The following is a 21,043-nucleotide window of genomic DNA, read 5'->3' as shown; positions in this document are numbered from 1 at the left end:
TCCACCTCTGATAATCTATTTTCTCTTGAATCTTCACCACAACCATACATATCGCACAATATGATATGCTTTCATTCATTCAATTCAACCCCGTATGTTTTCTTCAACCCCTTCATATTTTTCCTGATAGAAGCATAACCAATCTTTCATAACATCAACCACTTAAACTATTGTTATACCACTATTTTTATTTTCTTTTTCCTTTCTATGCCCTCATCAGCATCACATCATCTCCACTCAATTTTCAATCAAATTTACAATCTATGTTATACTCTTTTTTCACCATTGTCGTACTTTTTATTGTATTTTTTTAATTTAAAGAAATAATGCAATTATCTTAACACTTACTTTTATTATTTGTATTAAAAAGAATGAAAGATGAAAAACGAATATAATATAGGTTGAAAGAAAGCAATGAGAGTGAAAATGATATGGCAATGACAAACATAGAAAGGAAGAAAAGAAAAGGAGAGGTTTAACAATAGCCTAAATTAAGTGGTTGATATTCTTAACCAAAAAACATTTCACTCCAACGGTATAAGAGCTCCCATATACTATTGGAAATAGTTATGTGAAGAAAATAATCATAATATCACATGGGTTCACATTCTTTTAAAATCGTAAGTTTTTCTAAGATGTTAAACATAATATGGGAAAAACATACACACAAATTAATACTCACAGAGAACAAATTCAAAGTCATACCATATGTGATTTAGTAAGAATATCATCAGATCCAGAAACAAACCAAATTTTGAGGAAAAAAAAAATCCACCGTTATAAAAACATGTAAAAAAAAGCCAATACCTACAAAATTTAATTCATTGCTTTGATTATAAAAACGCAGGGAATTAAGGACCTTGAATCTCTAAATCAGCTTCAGTGAGATGATGTTTTCTTGGAGTTTTGAATATTTTTCTTCCTTGTCTTGAGAGTATCCACACTTGCCTTTTTCCTTTCTTGCGAAATCTGGACACAAAGAAACACAAATTAAATAAACAAAACATATGATGGGCTTCTTGATTAAAAAAAAAAGAGATATATACAATTGAAACTAACCTTCATGGCTTCATAAAGTCTCCTCTTTTTACGTGACATGGTAACCTTTGACATGTTGTCATTATCATCAGCAAACTGCTGCAGATTTTGATCATCATCTTCCGTTTCTTCATCATCAACGTTCTTTTTCTTCTTCTTGCCCTCTTCAGCTGTAGCGGGTGTGTGTTGTGTTGTCCCTTCCAGTTCCTTTTTTAGTTCATGATGATACTCCTCTTGAAGCATCGCCATCTGCATCCCCAAGGGGTAAAATCGTCATTTCACACAGCACCATCCAACTCATAGACTAAGGAGCTGTTTCTTTTCTTACTTAATGGGTTTATCGGGGGTTAAGCACACTAAATATAATGAATATCGTAAATAAGTTTTCTGGGATGCAAGGGCATAATGGTCATTTGCCGATCAAGAAAAGATACCAAAATTTATCATTAATTATTCATTCAATCATTGGAATGTAAGGCGTTATCACACAGGGAGCAAGAAGAAAGAAAGATTCTTTTGGGGACCAAATCCGAGAGGATGACCAAAGCACAAGGACCAAAAATGTAAATTTGTAAAGCAGGAGGAAAGGAACCTTTCTTTTTCTTTCAGCAGCTTCTTTGGCTTTAGTGCGATCGATGATGCCTTCAGCAAGTAGATTTTGGGCATTATCAAGATCATCTTGTTCGCCACCTGGCATTGGGAGGATCTCTTTTCTAGCAGCAGCTTGATGCCTTTTAATGGTCTCTGCATACTCGGGTTCATGTCCTTCTGCTTCATTATCAACAAATGGAGACAAATGTGGTGGAAGAACCCTGATTTACACACAATGACAATGTTAAGAACTATTATCATCTTTTGGTCCCTGGGTATTGTTTTTTATTTAAATTTTAGTCCTTATTTGAGTTTTTTGTAATATTTTTTGGTCTAGGTTCCAAGTAAAATGATTATACTTCTAGGACCAAAATTGCAAAAATCAGCTATATTGAGGCCAAAAATAATCATTTTACATGGAACATAGACCAAAAATGTTACAAGAATCTAAAATAAGAACCAAAACTGAAAGAAAACTTTTTGGGACCAAATTGCAAAAATCAGCTTTACTCAAGGACCAAGAATGTCTGTTTTACTTTGAACAAGGAACAAAAATGTTTCAAGAGCTTCAAATAAGGACTAAATTTGTAAAATAACACTTTTTGGGACAAGGATTGCGAAAATCAGCTATAGTCCGGGATCGAAGATAATCATTTTACTAGGAAAAAAAGACCAAAAATGTATAAGAAAATATTTGGGACCTTATTTGCAAAAATCAGATATACTCTACTCTGGGACCGAAAATAGTCATCTTACTTTGAACAAGGAACAAAAACATTACACGAATCTCAAATAAGGATTAGAATTGTTAAAGAACACTTTTTGGGACCAAAAATGTAAAAGAACGCTTTTTGGCACCAAAATTGCAAAAACCAGCCATAATCTGGGACCAAAGATGGTCATTTTATGTGAAAAGGGACCAAAAACATTATAAGAACCTCAAATAAGGTATAAAATTGTGATAAAAAAACTTTTGAGGACCAACTTTATAAAAATCAGCTATACTTAGGGACCAAAAATGTAATTTACTCTATTAAAAATTAATATATTAAAAGGTGGGTGTTTACTGAAACTTACTTCCCAACAATATAGTCTTCGGTTGGTAGTATAATTCGTGCATTTATGCAATCAAAGACCCATTGTGGCTGTATATAATCTCTGGAAATAAACCGGTGACTTTGACTTGGCCTATCAACAATCTACAAAAATAAAACATCAGAATAATACTAATAATTAGTAAGAAATATATAAAAGAATTTTTTTTTTATAATAAAATAATAAAATACCTGATAATTAATGATAATTAATGCTCTGGTTAGATTCCTCAAATGGAGCTCCATCTCCCTCCCATGAAACCACACCACCAAATGCCGTAATCACAAAAAGCAATGATTCTCTTGGAACCAGTAAAAAAAATCGACACTCACTTTAACACGATGAAAGAAGCTTGAAGGCTAAGCAATTATTCAATTTAAAAAAAAAAAAACAAAAAAAACAAAAAAAAAACATCGACTTTATTTACCTCACGACTCAAGAAGAATGTCATGTCTTTGAAAAGGGTTTTACATGCTCTTGTTTCTTCATCATCTTCATTCTCATCAGCAACATTTTCAACATACCTTGTAAAAGCATATAAATCTGTACAAATTTTTAAAAAGTTAAGTTACCTTATGATATCTAGTAATAATCTATATTCTATGATGTGATAGAAAATTCATACCTGAAGCTGAAGCTTTCAGTCGAGGATCAAGGATAGGTGGGTATTTCAAATTAATCGAATTGTAGAGTTTGAAATTAACAAAACCTAAGAGATTCTGCATATTTAATCAATTTATATGTAAGTAAGAGTTAAAACAAAAAGATATATAATATTCATAAGAAAGGTAGAAGCTTGATCATTATCACAAACCTCGTATAATTCCAAGAATGTAAGCATGATCTTGTAATCTACATCTTGAGGCATTACTTGTTGTAGCGCATGAGGCGTCAACCATGTGATTTTTTGCCCTTCAACCTCTGCCTAAAAGGGGCAAATTGGTAATTTTACATTCTACATAACATCAAATTTATTGATTTATACATGTGATGATTTCTATACCTGGTAATATATGCCTTTCACAGATATGAAAGCCTTTCGCAATTTATGTGTGCGAGAGACATATGCTTGCCACTCAAGACTCAACCTAAAGAAATTAAAGCATATAAACCATTAAGATATAAAATTAGATATTCAAAATATGGGAACACATTACACATACCCTCTACAACTATGGATTCTTTCTACTTGAATGTTTTCCCTTTCTATAGCAGGTAATGCAGCAAAAAGATGCACCATGGTGAGTCCATCATCCAAATCTCTTAATGCATCAATGAATGTTGGATACCTGAAGTCAAATTTGTAAAAAGTTACGACTTAATTGGGAAAATCTTCTTTTTACTTTTCTATCAAGTCGTTCTTTTTGCATTTAGTAAAAAAGAAAGACTGGTATATAGTTATATACTATAGGTATATAGCATACCGGATTAAGTAATGTCCTCATTGAGTCAAAAGGAAAATGCAACAAAAAGTGTTGTATAAGTTAGATATATTATGACACTAACCTCTCAAGGATAGGCCTATCAAGTGTGTAAGAAGGCTTGTGTGTTGACACGCGTTCAACAAGATCTTTGTTCTTCTTAGACATTGCTTTCTTTTTCTTTTTCTCATATGTCCTAGCCTCACGAAACTTGACAAGAAGTGGGTCATGTTTAAGACCCAAAATATCTTTCATGTGATAATAGGTATGGTGGTTTCCCTTCACTTTTTTCTTTGGGTCTCGAGGAAAAACTTTTTTGAAGATACATAATTTCCTATTTAATCAAAAACAACCAAAACATTTGGATTATTAGAGTATATATACACAATTGAAAATATAGAACCTCTTATGAATTGTATACGTACCAAATATTTAACTATCAAATACACAACACAAGAGAGTAACTATTCAAATCCACATTATTACATGTTTTGCTTTTTAAATCAATAAGACCCTTGATCATGGTAGTAAAGGACATCAAATTAGGGTTATGGACTTCTTATCATCACTCCAAACTAGGGTTTTTCACCTCTTATCTCAAAAGCGCTCATTGAAGATAAATCAATACATTTAACAACAAAAACTTCTTCAAATTCTTCCTTCTCTATACATCCTCATTCAAAACACTTAATATGAATATACATTTAACTACGTCGATTGTAAATTCAAACATTAATGAGCTTTTGTGCTTCTTATCTCACCTCATATATACACATCTATATATCTACAACATACGCCAAGATTCAAAGCAAATTAATACCTGAACACGGAAAGACTGACTTGCAGGCTAAGCTATCAATTGCGCGCTATAACGGCGCTATAGCATTTTGCGGAGGTCAGGAACCGCTATTTTCAACTTAGCGTTTTCATTTCGCGGTACCGCTATTAGCGGCGCTATTCACCGCTATTTACCGCTATTTCAATAACCGCTATAGCGGCGCTATGGGCGCTATTCCATTTTCATTCACATTTAGGGTCATTTTGTTACTTTGTCAATGAAAAACTAGTTTTAATGATCTCACTTCACTTTCATTTTAAAATGCCCAAACAACTAACATAATTAAAAGCATTCAAAGCAACTACGTCTACCGACAACTCTCTTTCTCATCATCTTTTTCTGTACTCACGACGACTTGAGCTGCTATGGTCGGACTCCATTAATGTTTTTTGTAAATCGAACCACACCTATGAGGCTACGACTTGGGAGTTAACTCTTTATATCAACCATGACCTACTAATACAATATTGAATACGGGCATACAATTAATCTCTATTTGACACTTTGACACTACGTAGTTTCCTTATTACCATAATAGAATATTATGTTATGTTTTTATATCACTTTTTAGGTTTATGATATTAATTCTATATAAACTTATAGTATTAATACTCAAATATATATAACTTCTATATAAATATAATATAAAATTATAAATTATCCGTAATATTAAAAAAAACGCTATATCACCGCTATACCACCGCGATAACCGCGATCTCAAATAACGGCATGTGACCGCTATTGAAATTTTGACCGCGATAACTGCATAGCTTGCAGGTCCTTAACAGCTTGCGACCTGGTGATGTATCTGGCGGCGTTCCCTTCCTTCTTCTTCCCCTGCGAACCACAAGTGAAAAACGCAACATAAAAACGATATTCTTCCGTGTAGGGAATTACTAGTAAGTTTCGTTTGAAACTTACTGGAGGCCTGTAATGTTTAGGCATGGCTGCTAGCAGTCACGACTCTGCTTCTAGGAAAGACGGTGAGGTACGGTGCTCCGGTGAAAGGTGACTCGGCCAGTTGAAAGCCTTTCTCTGGAGAGGGAAAGGGCGGCTGTGGGTGGCCGAAGTTCGGCGACGAAGAAAGGGAGGCGTATGTTCTTCGATCGTGAAACTATATATCTTACGGTTTTCACGTTAAAAAGGTATTATACTACCACATTAAGGTAATGTCGGTGTTACCATATTTACCTCCCCTCAACTTTGAGAAATATACTTCCACCCCTTGTCTTCTTTTAACTTTCAAAAATGATATTTTTTATTCCAATATTTCGTAAAATGTTATTTTAAGTCCTTCTATTTTGAACCTTTTAAAATATCAGTTTCAACCCTTTTATTTTCTAACTTTTTATATTTAACCCAAAAAATTACTTGTTTTTGTATGTATGTTTAGGTATAAATTTGGTTTTTTGTCTATTTAAAATATCAGTTTCAACCCTTTTATTTTCTAACGTTTTATATCTAGTAACTCGTTTAGTATTATATGAATGAATTTGGACCCTCCACCCGACCCCCACATCATTCTTATCCTTCACAATAATCCACCATGATAACCAAAACTTTGGCCGCACTCTACTCCTCATGCAACAGGGTTATAAAGACCAAACAAGGAAACATGTAGCAAATTGTCTATTAAAAGCCTTATTCCACTTAAAATAGATATTTAACTAATCTAATTTAAAAAAAGAATTTTTGGATTTTTCCATTTATTTTGCATTTTAAAATTATTTTTAGATTTGGTCTTACGGTATCACAAAATTATAATGGTCTCAAATAAACCTGAACCTATATATATATATATATATATATATATATATATATATATATATATATATATATATATATATATATTAACCCCCTTTATCAATAAGATTACAAACAAGAAATATATTTCTAACCTGTTTTTGGTTGTTTTTAAGAAATATAACTTTTTTTAGCAAAATGACCATTTGGTTCCGAATGCGGAATTTCGGACCCCATTTTAAATTCGGTTAAATGGGTAGATATCCCTTATAAATATCAATTAATCTTTTTCGGATTATACTTCGATATCCCTTGTTTCGGATTATCGTATCTTTCATTCTGGACACCTTTTACAACTGAAAATGTATTTTGATAGCAAGGAAAAAATGCAATAAGTTTCAAATTTATTTCTAATTAAATGCATTTATTTTAGATTATACGCTAAAAATGTTTAATTTACGCAATTATATAGGTATTATAGGGTTTTCTATAAATTTTAATCGTGTTAAGACAATAATATGATTACATAGGCTTATACATTTACATTACATGATACATTGTTATCAAAAATCCTAATTTTTGCTAGTCCAGAACGTGTCTGGAATCCAAAAATCATGTCCGGAATCTGATAATCATGTCCGGAATACAACGAACTGTGTCTGGAATTTTGGTCCGATACCGTACCCGGTTTTCGGATTCCGAAACATACATACAAAAATCCTAATTCCGGAATACAATCAAAAACGCTAAATCCGGAATACAAAAATTTACACGAATGGTCCCTATGGTTTGGGGTAATTTGCACGTTTGATCCATAATTTACTTTTTTAACTCGGAAGGTCACTACTGTTTGTTTTTGTTACGCGTTTGGTCCCTTTTATTTGTTTTTGTTATGCGCTTGGTCCCTGTCTTACCTAAAAAAACTATTATTTGAATATGGAAAAATAATGGGATAGGTAGGGTAAGGTGAGGGGAGTGGGGTTGCGAGTGTGTTTATTTAAATAAATTAAAAAATCAGGGGCAAAATAGTCTTTTTTGGTAAGACAGGGACTAAGCGTGTAACAAAAACAAACAATAGGGACCTTCCGAGTTAAAAAAATAAGTTAAGGACCAAACGTGCAAATTACCTTAAACCATAGGGACTATTCGTGTAATTTACTCAAAATTTAATTTACTCTATCAAAAATTAATATATTAAAAAGTGGGTGTTTACTGAAACTTACTTCCCAACAATATAGTCTTCGGTTGGTAGTATAATTCGTGCATTTATGCAATCAAAGACCCATTGTGGCTGTATATAATCTCTGGAAATAAACCGGTGACTTTAACTTGGCCTATCAACAATCTACAAAAATAAAACATCAGAATAATATTAATAATCAGTAAGAAATATATAAAAGATTTTTTTTATAATAAAATATTAATATACCTGATAATTAATGCTCTGGTTAGATTCCTCAAATGGAGCTCCATCTCCCTCCCATGAAACCACACCACCAAATGCCGTAATCACAAAAAGCAATGATTCTCTTGGAACCTGTAAAAAAAAATAGACACTCACTTTAACAAGATGAAAGAAGCTTGAAGGCTAAGCAATTATTCAATTTAAAAAAAAAAAAAAAAAAAAAACATCGACTTTATTTACCTCACGACTCAAGAAGAATGTCATGTCTTTGAAAAGGGTTTTACATGCTCTTGTTTCTTCATCATCTTCATTCTCATCAGCAACATTTTCAACATACCTTGTAAAAGCATATAAATCTATACAATTTTTTAAAAAGTTAATATACCTTATATATGATATCTAGTAATAATTAATCTATCATGTGATAGAAAATTCATACCTGAAGCTGAAGCTTTCAGTTGAGGATCAAGGATAGGTGGATATTTCAAATTAATCGAATTGTAGAGTTTGAAATTAACAAAACCTAAGAGATTCTGCATATTTAATCAATTTATATGTAAGTAAGAGTTAAAACAAAAAGATATATAATATTCATAAGAAAGGTAGAAGCTTGATCATTATCACAAACCTCGTATAATTCCAAGAATGTAAGCATGATCTTGTAATCTACATCTTGAGGCATTACTTGTTGTAGTGCATGAGGCGTCAACCATGTGATTTTTTGCCCTTCAACCTCTGCCTAAAAGGGGCAAATTGGTAATTTTACATTCTACATAACATCAAATTTATTGATTTATACATGTGATGATTTCTATACCTGGTAATATATGCCTTTCACAGATATGAAAGCCTTTCGCAATTTATGTGTGCGAGAGACATATGCTTGCCACTCAAGACTCAACCTAAAGAAATTAAAACATATAAACCATTAAGATATAAAATTAGATATTCAAAATATGGGAACACATTACACATACCCTCTACAACTATGGATTCTTTCTACTTGAATGTTTTCCCTTTCTATAGCAGGTAATGCAGCAAAAAGATGCACCATGGTGAGTCCATCATCCAAATCTCTTAATGCATCAATGAATGTTGGATACCTGAAGTCAAATTTGTAAAAAGTTACGACTTAATTGGGAAAATCTTCTTTTTACTTTTCTATCAAGTCGTTCTTTTTGCATTTAGTAAAAAAGAAAGACTGGTATATAGTTATATACTATAGGTATATAGCATACCGGATTAAGTAATGTCCTCATTGAGTCAAAAGGAAAATGCAACAAAAAGTGTTGTATAAGTTAGATATATAATGACACTAACCTCTCAAGGATAGGCCTATCAAGTGTGTAAGAAGGCTTGTGTGTTGACACGCGTTCAACAAGATCTTTGTTCTTCTTAGACATTGCTTTCTTTTTCTTTTTCTCATATGTCCTAGCCTCACGAAACTTGACAAGAAGTGGGTCATGTTTAAGACCCAAAATATCTTTCATGTGATAATAGGTATGGTGGTTTCCCTTCACTTTTTTCTTTGGGTCTCGAGGAAAAACTTTTTTGAAGATACATAATTTCCTATTGAATCAAAAACAACCAAAACATTTGGATTATTAGAGTATATATACACAATTGAAAATATAGAACCTCTTATGAATTGTATACGTACCAAATATTTAACTATCAAATACACAACACAAGAGAGTAACTATTCAAATCCACATTATTACATGTTTTGTTTTTTAAATCAATAAGACCCTTGATCATGGTAGTAAAGGACATCAAATTAGGGTTATGGACTTCTTATCATCACTCCAAACTAGGGTTTTTCACCTCTTATCTCAAAAGCGCTCATTGAAGATAAATCAATACATTTAACAACAAAAACTTCTTCAAATTCTTCCTTCTCTATACATCCTCATTCAAAACACTTAATATGAATATACATTTAACTACGTCGATTGTAAATTCAAACATTAATGAGCTTTTGTGCTTCTTATCTCACCTCATATATACACATCTATATATCTACAACATACGCCAAGATTCAAAGCAAATTAATACCTGAACACGGAAAGACTGACTTGCAGGCTAAGCTATCAATTGCGCGCTATAGCGGCGCTATAGCATTTTGCGGAGGTCAGGAACCGCTATTTTCAACTTAGCGTTTCATTTCGCGGTACCGCTATTAGCGGCGCTATTTACCGCTATTTACCGCTATTTCAATAACCGCTATAGCGGCGCTATTCCATTTTCATTCACATTTAGGGTCATTTTGTTACTTTGTCAATGAAAAACTAGTTTTAATGATCTCACTTCACTTTCATTTTAAAATGCCCAAACAACTAACATAATTAAAAGCATTCAAAGCAACTACGTCTACCGACAACTCTCTTTCTCATCATCTTTTTCTGTACTCACGACGACTTGAGCTGCTATGGTCGGACTCCATTAATGTTTTTTGTAAATCGAACCACACCTATGAGGCTACGACTTGGGAGTTAACTCTTTATATCAACCATGACCTACTAATACAATATTGAATACGGGCAATACAATTAATCTCTATTTGACACTTTGACACTACGTAGTTTCCTTATTACCATAATAGAATATTATGTTATGTTTTTATATGACTTTTTAGGTTTATGATATTAATTCTATATAAACTTATAGTATTAATACTCAAATATATATAACTTCTATATAAATATAATATAAAATTATAAATTATCCGTAATATTAAAAAAAACGCTATATCACCGCTATACCACCGCGATAACCGCGATCTCAAATAACGGCATGTGACCGCTATTGAAATTTTGACCGCGATAACTGCATAGCTTGCAGGTCCTTAACAGCTTGCGACCTGGTGATGTATCTGGCGGCGTTCCCTTCCTTCTTCTTCCCCTGCGAACCACAAGTGAAAAACGCAACATAAAAACGATATTCTTCCGTGTAGGGAATTACTAGTAAGTTTCGTTTGAAACTTACTGGAGGCCTGTAATGTTTAGGCGTGGCTGCTAGCAGTCACGACTCTGCTTCTAGGAAAGACGGTGAGGTACGGTGCTCCGGTGAAAGGTGACTCGGCCAGTTGAAAGCCTTTCTCTGGAGAGGGAAAGGGCGGCTGTGGGTGGCCGAAGTTCGGCGACGAAGAAAGGGAGGCGTATGTTCTTCGATCGTGAAACTATATATCTTACGGTTTTCACGTTAAAAAGGTATTATACTACCACATTAAGGTAATGTCGGTGTTACCATATTTACCTCCCCTCAACTTTGAGAAATATACTTCCACCCCTTGTCTTCTTTTAACTTTCAAAAATGATATTTTTTATTCCAATATTTCGTAAAATGTTATTTTAAGTCCTTCTATTTTGAACCTTTTAAAATATCAGTTTCAACCCTTTTATTTTCTAACTTTTTATATTTAACCCAAAAAATTACTTGTTTTTGTATGTATGTTTAGGTATAAATTTGGTTTTTTGTCTATTTAAAATCTCAGTTTCAACCCTTTTATTTTCTAACGTTTTATATCTAGTAACTCGTTTAGTATTATATGAATGAATTTGGACCCTCCACCCGACCCCCACATCATTCTTATCCTTCACAATAATCCACCATGATAACCAAAACTTTGGCCGCACTCTACTCCTCATGCAACAGGGTTATAAAGACCAAACAAGGAAACATGTAGCAAATTGTCTATTAAAAGCCTTATTCCACTTAAAATAGATATTTAACTAATCTAATTTAAAAAAAGAATTTTTGGATTTTTCCATTTATTTTGCATTTTAAAATTATTTTTAGATTTGGTCTTACGGTATCACAAAATTATAATGGTCTCAAATAAACCTGAACCTATATATATATATATATATATATATATATATATATATATATATATATATATATATATATATATATATATATATATATATATTAACCCCCTTTATCAATAAGATTACAAACAAGAAATATATTTCTAACCTGTTTTTGGTTGTTTTTAAGAAATATAACTTTTTTAGCAAAATGACCATTTGGTTCCGAATGCGGAATTTCGGACCCCATTTTAAATTCGGTTAAATGGGTAGATATCCCTTATAAATATCAATTAATCTTTTTCGGATTATACTTCGATATCCCTTGTTTCGGATTATCGTATCTTTCATTCTGGACACCTTTTACAACTGAAAATGTATTTTGATAGCAAGGAAAAAATGCAATAAGTTTCAAATTTATTTCTAATTAAATGCATTTATTTTAGATTATACGCTAAAAATGTTTAGTTTACGCAATTATATAGGTATTATAGGGTTTTCTATAAATTTTAATCGTGTTAAGACAATAATATGATTACATAGGCTTATACATTTACATTACATGATACATTGTTATCAAAAATCCTAATTTTTGCTAGTCCGGAACGTGTCTCGAATCCAAAAATCATGTCCGGAATCTGATAATCATGTCCGGAATACAACGAACTGTGTTTGGAATTTTAGTCCAATACCGTACCCGGTTTTCGGATTCCGAAACATACATACAAAAATCCTAATTCCGGAATACAATCAAAAACGCTAATTCCGGAATACAATTAAAACCCTATTTCCGCTCAGGAACATACATACAAATATCCCTAATTAATAATTCTTTTGATTGCAACACGATATAACATACGAAGCGGTTGTTGCTAGAACGTGCATACCTAAACTTGGGCGCAAAATCATGGCGCGCTTACAAAGCCGACGAGTTTGTGGGGCGATGTTTAAGCAATCATGTTTTGTTGATTACGTGAACATGTTGATAGGTGTCTAATGTCACCATTTACTATGCTGTTATCTTATGTGTAACGAAGTTACTACTTTTGATCCAGTTGACCTAGAAAAGCTTCTATTTCTGGTTCGAGGTTATTGAGTTTACTTAGACAGGAACGCATTCTACTTGGTTACCGGCTTGTAGTTCCGGGATTATTTTCGTCCAACTTCTGGTTTTGCAGAATTCAAAGAACATATGTTTCCATTTGTGCCGCTTTCACATTTGGTGAGTGTGGTTGGCCTTACGCACGTGTTCAATAACTTACTTCGTCAATTAAGTAATGAAGATGTGGTGAGAGTCTCCCTGTTGTATATGCTAGAGCAAGGATTTTTTGAGAAATACCTTTGACAGCCAATTGCTAATGAACGTATGACACACATCTCTAATTTATAAGAGTTTTTAGCAGGTATATAGTTTTTTTTACCTACATTATATTAAAATAATATATATACTTATTAAGTGTAATTTTTTGACATATGTACCAATGGGGAAGATTGATATGGAGTTCACTTACAAATAGATGCGTGTTGTGTTTGATAAGATTGAGGACTATTTGAACCCAAATGCGCAAAGAATCGGCAGTAGACACACATATACTCTATAGGGATTTGTCTGTGCATTTAAGGTATGTACATTATGTTTAATAAGAGGTTTTAAACAACAAGTATTGTAATCTTGTTAACTTAGTAAGTTGTTTGTCATTTTAATTTTGTAGATTTGGATCTTGGTGACATTTCCCAAGAAATTGTTGGTTCCCCTAATTAAAAAAATGGCATATTGAATGAATATATGGCTTATTGAGATCGTTAATAACATCATAGATAACACCAACCTTTTTATTTGGTCCATCATTGGAGTATGAATCAAGGTTTCCTAATTAAAAAACAGTAACAAAAAAAAAACACGATTACTTTGAAGGGTGACAAAAATAAGGAAACTCCAATTCGAAACATGAAGATGTAATTGAATAAAAAACGGACTAAATTGAATTAAAATAATTGTTTTGATGTTGTCAGACATGAGTGACAAATCGATTACGATACATGGTGTAGAGCGACGTTGTTGTTAAATGCATCGATTACGATACATGTTGTTAAATGTTTCGACACACCATAACATCATCAACCTCTTCTTTTATAACCATAAAATAGCACAAACAAACAAAACTGAAAAAGATAAATATATTGGATCTTTTTTCTAAAAGATGATAAAATTATTATACTTCTACTTATACAATAAAAGACATTAAAATTATCATATGATCATTACGAATTTAATATTTAACATCGGAGATTAAAATGATAAAAACTAATTAATGAAAAATAATAAAACTTTAAACGTTAAATAAAATAAGGGAATAAAATGGAACATTGTTAAATAAAATGACTTAACTGCATCAAACATTAAGCTTATAAAAACATTAAGTGAAATATAAAATATAAGGTTTTGTGTTATTAAAGGACCACACCCGACATGTAGAATTAGTTCCGACGGGAACACTACATAGGCTAGGATGGTGACCATACTCAAGAGCTCCACCGGGTCATGGGCGAAGCTTTATTAGGGCGAGGAGGGCTGTGGCCCCTTCTCCTGATTTTTTTTGTTACAAATAGCCCCTTATATTTTCATTTTATACATATTAGACCGAAAAATATAAAATTTTGGCGGTGGTTCCCCTTGATCACCGATTTTTATACATATTATATTTTCGGCCTCCAAATCATATGTTGAAGCTCTTCCACTGCACCGGGTGGAACAACGTTGCATTTTTTTTTCCTCTTTTACTTTTTGAAAAGAAAACATAATACCTCTTATAATACCCATAAACTTTAATATATTTTTTTCAGACCACCCAGCCAACACTCTCTTATTTTCTCTCTTATTAACCTCTAAAATGAATTTTCAAAGTCCCTCAATTTTCACAACGCCGCTATCATCATGTAGCCGACCTCATCTTCCTAACACAACCATAACCACAACCATACTCGCACCCACTTCCACCTCTGATAATCTATTTTCTCTTGAATCTTCACCACAACCATACATATCGCACAATATGATATGCTTTCATTCATTCAATTCAACCCCGTATGTTTTCTTCAACCCCTTCATATTTTTCCTGATAGAAGCATAACCAATCTTTCATAACATCAACCACTTAAACTATTGTTATACCACTATTTTTATTTTCTTTTTCCTTTCTATGCCCTCATCAGCATCACATCATCTCCACTCAATTTTCAATCAAATTTACAATCTATGTTATACTCTTTTTTCACCATTGTCGTACTTTTTATTGTATTTTTTTAATTTAAAGAAATAATGCAATTATCTTAACACTTACTTTTATTATTTGTATTAAAAAGAATGAAAGATGAAAAACGAATATAATATAGGTTGAAAGAAAGCAATGAGAGTGAAAATGATATGGCAATGACAAACATAGAAAGGAAGAAAAGAAAAGGAGAGGTTTAACAATAGCCTAAATTAAGTGGTTGATATTCTTAACCAAAAAACATTTCACTGCAACGGTATAAGAGCTCCCATATACTATTGGAAATAGTTATGTGAAGAAAATAATCATAATATCACATGGGTTCACATTCTTTTAAAATCGTAAGTTTTTCTAAGATGTTAAACATAATATGGGAAAAACATACACACAAATTAATACTCACAGAGAACAAATTCAAAGTCATACCATATGTGATTTAGTAAGAATATCATCAGATCCAGAAACAAACCAAATTTTGAGAAAAAAAAAAATCCACCGTTATAAAAACATGTAAAAAAAAGCCAATACCTACAAAATTTAATTCATTGCTTTGATTATAAAAACGCAGGGAATTAAGGACCTTGAATCTCTAAATCAGCTTCAGTGAGATGATGTTTTCTTGGAGTTTTGAATATTTTTCTTCCTTGTCTTGAGAGTATCCACACTTGCCTTTTTCCTTTCTTGCGAAATCTGGACACAAAGAAACACAAATTAAATAAACAAAACATATGATGGGCTTCTTGATTTAAAAAAAAAAAGAGATATATACAATTGAAACTAACCTTCATGGCTTCATAAAGTCTCCTCTTTTTACGTGACATGGTAACCTTTGACATGTTGTCATTATCATCAGCAAACTGCTGCAGATTTTGATCATCATCTTCCGTTTCTTCATCATCAACGTTCTTTTTCTTCTTCTTGCCCTCTTCAGCTGTAGCGGGTGTGTGTTGTGTTGTCCCTTCCAGTTCCTTTTTTAGTTCATGATGATACTCCTCTTGAAGCATCGCCATCTGCATCCCCAAGGGGTAAAATCGTCATTTCACACAGCACCATCCAACTCATAGACTAAGGAGCTGTTTCTTTTCTTACTTAATGGGTTTATCGGGGGTTAAGCACACTAAATATAATGAATATCGTAAATAAGTTTTCTGGGATGCAAGGGCATAATGGTCATTTGCCGATCAAGAAAAGATACCAAAATTTATCATTAATTATTCATTCAATCATTGGAATGTAAGGCGTTATCACACAGGGAGCAAGAAGAAAGAAAGATTCTTTTGGGGACCAAATCCGAGAGGATGACCAAAGCACAAGGACCAAAAATGTAAATTTGTAAAGCAGGAGGAAAGGAACCTTTCTTTTTCTTTCAGCAGCTTCTTTGGCTTTAGTGCGATCGATGATGCCTTCAGCAAGTAGATTTTGGGCATTATCAAGATCATCTTGTTCGCCACCTGGCATTGGGAGGATCTCTTTTCTAGCAGCAGCTTGATGCCTTTTAATGGTCTCTGCATACTCGGGTTCATGTCCTTCTGCTTCATTATCAACAAATGGAGACAAATGTGGTGGAAGAACCCTGATTTACACACAATGACAATGTTAAGAACTATTATCATCTTTTGGTCCCTGGGTATTGTTTTTTATTTAAATTTTAGTCCTTATTTGAGTTTTTTGTAATATTTTTTGGTCTAGGTTCCAAGTAAAATGATTATACTTCTAGGACCAAAATTGCAAAAATCAGCTATATTGAGGCCAAAAATAATCATTTTACATGGAACATAGACCAAAAATGTTACAAGAATCTAAAATAAGAACCAAAACTGAAAGAAAACTTTTTGGGACCAAATTGCAAAAATCAGCTTTACTCAAGGACCAAGAATGTCTGTTTTACTTTGAACAAGGAACAAAAATGTTTCAAGAGCTTCAAATAAGGACTAAATTTGTAAAATAACACTTTTTGGGACAAGGATTGCGAAAATCAGCTATAGTCCGGGATCGAAGATAATCATTTTACTAGGAAAAAAAGACCAAAAATGTATAAGAAAATATTTGGGACCTTATTTGCAAAAATCAGATATACTCTACTCTGGGACCGAAAATAGTCATCTTACTTTGAACAAGGAACAAAAACATTACACGAATCTCAAATAAGGATTAGAATTGTTAAAGAACACTTTTTGGGACCAAAAATGTAAAAGAACGCTTTTTGGCACCAAAATTGCAAAAACCAGCCATAATCTGGGACCAAAGATGGTCATTTTATGTGAAAAGGGACCAAAAACATTATAAGAACCTCAAATAAGGTATAAAATTGTGATAAAAAAACTTTTGAGGACCAACTTTATAAAAATCAGCTATACTTAGGGACCAAAAATGTAATTTACTCTATTAAAAATTAATATATTAAAAGGTGGGTGTTTACTGAAACTTACTTCCCAACAATATAGTCTTCGGTTGGTAGTATAATTCGTGCATTTATGCAATCAAAGACCCATTGTGGCTGTATATAATCTCTGGAAATAAACCGGTGACTTTGACTTGGCCTATCAACAATCTACAAAAATAAAACATCAGAATAATACTAATAATTAGTAAGAAATATATAAAAGAATTTTTTTTTTATAATAAAATAATAAAATACCTGATAATTAATGCTCTGGTTAGATTCCTCAAATGGAGCTCCATCTCCCTCCCATGAAACCACACCACCAAATGCCGTAATCACAAAAAGCAATGATTCTCTTGGAACCTGTAAAAAAAATCGACACTCACTTTAACACGATGAAAGAAGCTTGAAGGCTAAGCAATTATTCAATTTAAAAAAAAAAAAAAACAAACAAAAAAAACAAAAAAAAAATATCGACTTTATTTACCTCACGACTCAAGAAGAATGTCATGTCTTTGAAAAGGGTTTTACATGCTCTTGTTTCTTCATCATCTTCATTCTCATCAGCAACATTTTCAACATACCTTGTAAAAGCATATAAATCTGTACAAATTTTTAAAAAGTTAAGTTACCTTATGATATCTAGTAATAATCTATATTCTATGATGTGATAGAAAATTCATACCTGAAGCTGAAGCTTTCAGTCGAGGATCAAGGATAGGTGGGTATTTCAAATTAATCGAATTGTAGAGTTTGAAATTAACAAAACCTAAGAGATTCTGCATATTTAATCAATTTATATGTAAGTAAGAGTTAAAACAAAAAGATATATAATATTCATAAGAAAGGTAGAAGCTTGATCATTATCACAAACCTCGTATAATTCCAAGAATGTAAGCATGATCTTGTAATCTACATCTTGAGGCATTACTTGTTGTAGTGCATGAGGCGTCAACCATGTGATTTTTTGCCCTTCAACCTCTGCCTAAAAGGGGCAAATTGGTAATTTTACATTCTACATAACATCAAATTTATTGATTTATACATGTGATGATTTCTATACCTGGTAATATATGCCTTTCACAGATATGAAAGCCTTTCGCAATTTATGTGTGCGAGAGACATATGCTTGCCACTCAAGACTCAACCTAAAGAAATTAAAACATATAAACCATTAAGATATAAAATTAGATATTCAAAATATGGGAACACATTACACATACCCTCTACAACTATGGATTCTTTCTACTTGAATGTTTTCCCTTTCTATAGCAGGTAATGCAGCAAAAAGATGCACCATGGTGAGTCCATCATCCAAATCTCTTAATGCATCAATGAATGTTGGATACCTGAAGTCAAATTTGTAAAAAGTTACGACTTAATTGGGAAAATCTTCTTTTTACTTTTCTATCAAGTCGTTCTTTTTGCATTTAGTAAAAAAGAAAGACTGGTATATAGTTATATACTATAGGTATATAGCATACCGGATTAAGTAATGTCCTCATTGAGTCAAAAGGAAAATGCAACAAAAAGTGTTGTATAAGTTAGATATATAATGACACTAACCTCTCAAGGATAGGCCTATCAAGTGTGTAAGAAGGCTTGTGTGTTGACACGCGTTCAACAAGATCTTTGTTCTTCTTAGACATTGCTTTCTTTTTCTTTTTCTCATATGTCCTAGCCTCACGAAACTTGACAAGAAGTGGGTCATGTTTAAGACCCAAAATATCTTTCATGTGATAATAGGTATGGTGGTTTCCCTTCACTTTTTTCTTTGGGTCTCGAGGAAAAACTTTTTTGAAGATACATAATTTCCTATTGAATCAAAAACAACCAAAACATTTGGATTATTAGAGTATATATACACAATTGAAAATATAGAACCTCTTATGAATTGTATACGTACCAAATATTTAACTATCAAATACACAACACAAGAGAGTAACTATTCAAATCCACATTATTACATGTTTTGCTTTTTAAATCAATAAGACCCTTGATCATGGTAGTAAAGGACATCAAATTAGGGTTATGGACTTCTTATCATCACTCCAAACTAGGGTTTTTCACCTCTTATCTCAAAAGCGCTCATTGAAGATAAATCAATACATTTAACAACAAAAACTTCTTCAAATTCTTCCTTCTACATCCTCATTCAAAACACTCAATATGAATATACATTTAACTACGTCGATTGTAAATTCAAACATTAATGAGCTTTTGTGCTTCTTATCTCACCTCATATATACACATCTATATATCTACAACATACGCCAAGATTCAAAGCAAATTAATACCTGAACACGGAAAGACTGACTTGCAGGTCCTTAACAGCTTGCGACCTGGTGATGTATCTGGCGGCGTTCCCTTCCTTCTTCTTCCCCTGCGAACCACAAGTGAAAAACGCAACATAAAAACGATATTCATCCGTGTAGGGAATTACTTGTAAGTTTCGTTTGAAACTTACTGGAGGCCTGTAATGTTTAGGCATGGCTGCTAGCAGTCACGACTCTGCTTCTAGGAAAGACGGTGAGGTACGGTGCTCCGGTGAAAGGTGACTCGGCCGGTTGAAATCCTTTCTCTGGAGAGGGAAAGGGCGGCTGTGGGTGGCCGAAGTTCGGCGACGAAGAAAGGGAGGCGTATGTTCTTCGATCGTGAAACTATATATCTTACGGTTTTCACGTTAAAAAGGTATTATACTACCACATTAAGGTAATGTCGGTGTTACCATATTTACCACCCCTCAACTTTGAGAAATATATTATATAAACAACTAGCGTCATTCTCACTAAAAAAAATCAACAGTATCAACAACTTTTCCATTGACATGAAACCTTGTCATCTCTCTTGTTAATAAACAACTCAAGTTCCAATCTAGTTAGCAGCCAATCACCCCCCTTTGAAGTCTGAACTGCAATGAAGCACGTAAACTAAACATAAGTAGATTAAACGACCGGGCACAATCAGAACTCGATAGTAATCTTATGAAGAACTTTACGTAATTATACTAATAAAAAAATTTCCCTTTGTTTCGTTTGAGCTTTTTTCTTCACTAGTTTTCACCATAGGCTACATATGTTCTGAACCATACGAAATCGGACTAACACGATTGAATATATTATATAAACAACTAGCGTCATTCTCACTAAAAAAAATCAACCTTAAATCATGAGAACTGAAACTTGAACGTAAACTGGCTTACTTGTGACTAGGTTTAAAACGCTTCGACGGAGATCAAGGCGAAGGTGATGGAGATACCTTGTCCGCCTCTCTCTCTCTCTCTCTAGATCGTTAGGGTTTATATAGCGGTGTCGACTCCAATTGAGGGTTTTGATTGTTGGTAAAATGGGGCGGAGATCTGGCGGAAGGCGCGATCGGAGGGAACACCAAGAAAGAAGCGCAAGAAGTGAACCAAAAGACTCGACACCATATAACTTTGAGATAAGTT

The 21,043-nt window shown here is 32.9% G+C and overlaps 2 protein-coding genes and 1 pseudogene across 3 annotated transcripts; all 3 read right to left on the bottom strand.

The window, feature by feature from the left end:
* Positions 1–690: 690 nt before the first annotated feature.
* Positions 691–6,174, bottom strand: LOC145044091 (pescadillo homolog). The gene is made up of 14 exons (XM_078992902.1): positions 5,905–6,174; positions 5,747–5,820; positions 4,966–4,992; positions 4,231–4,479; positions 3,888–4,013; positions 3,728–3,812; positions 3,539–3,649; positions 3,350–3,443; positions 3,152–3,267; positions 2,926–3,051; positions 2,707–2,828; positions 1,631–1,850; positions 1,060–1,287; positions 691–969 (listed from the first exon to the last, which is right to left on the bottom strand). Exons 1-14 carry the CDS (start codon positions 5,926–5,928, stop codon positions 880–882), a joined length of 1,692 nt encoding a protein of 563 aa, XP_078849028.1. The 5' UTR covers positions 5,929–6,174; the 3' UTR covers positions 691–879.
* A 1,771-nt stretch (positions 6,175–7,945) lies between these two features.
* LOC145040940 (pescadillo homolog) lies at positions 7,946–10,207 on the bottom strand (annotated as a pseudogene).
* Positions 10,208–15,623: 5,416 nt separating this feature from the next.
* LOC145044090 (pescadillo homolog) lies at positions 15,624–21,014 on the bottom strand. Of its 2 annotated transcripts, none has more exons than XM_078992900.1 (14): positions 20,798–21,014; positions 20,063–20,506; positions 19,893–19,978; positions 19,162–19,410; positions 18,819–18,944; positions 18,659–18,743; positions 18,470–18,580; positions 18,281–18,374; positions 18,083–18,198; positions 17,851–17,958; positions 17,642–17,763; positions 16,566–16,785; positions 15,995–16,222; positions 15,624–15,902 (listed from the first exon to the last, which is right to left on the bottom strand). In XM_078992900.1, the coding sequence occupies exons 2-14, from the start codon at positions 20,084–20,086 to the stop codon at positions 15,813–15,815; spliced, it is 1,659 nt and encodes a 552-aa protein (XP_078849026.1). In that variant the 5' UTR covers positions 20,087–20,506; positions 20,798–21,014; the 3' UTR covers positions 15,624–15,812. The 2 variants fall into 2 exon arrangements, with proteins under 2 accessions (XP_078849026.1, XP_078849027.1); XM_078992901.1 differs by having other exon boundaries at positions 20,063–20,501.
* Between the last annotated feature and the right edge of the window lie 29 nt (positions 21,015–21,043).

The sequence above is a fragment of the Lactuca saligna genome, chromosome 4 (assembly GCF_052625555.1).
Source record: "Lactuca saligna cultivar CGN05327 chromosome 4, ASM5262555v1, whole genome shotgun sequence".
NCBI classification, from domain to species: Eukaryota; Viridiplantae; Streptophyta; class Magnoliopsida; order Asterales; family Asteraceae; genus Lactuca; species Lactuca saligna.
Note: the sequence above shows the minus strand (reverse complement) of the source record. Positions and strands in the feature narration are given on the sequence as shown.

Bases quoted from the DNA above. Each gene is read 5' to 3' on its own strand.
- LOC145044091 (XM_078992902.1), bottom strand. From the start codon at position 5,928: ATGCCTAAACATTACAGGCCTCCA. The intron at 4,993-5,746 runs GTTATCGCGGTC...TTGATAGCTTAG, and splicing joins AAGGACCTGCAAGCTATGCA to CCTGCAAGTCAGTCTTTCCG. The intron at 4,480-4,965 runs GTATTAATTTGC...TTGATTAAATAG, and splicing joins GTCAGTCTTTCCGTGTTCAG to GAAATTATGTATCTTCAAAA.
- LOC145044090 (XM_078992900.1), bottom strand. From the start codon at position 20,086: ATGCCTAAACATTACAGGCCTCCA. The intron at 18,199-18,280 runs GTATGAATTTTC...AAATTTGTACAG, and splicing joins ACTGAAAGCTTCAGCTTCAG to ATTTATATGCTTTTACAAGG. The intron at 16,223-16,565 runs GTTCCTTTCCTC...TTGGGGATGCAG, and splicing joins CTGCTGAAAGAAAAAGAAAG to ATGGCGATGCTTCAAGAGGA.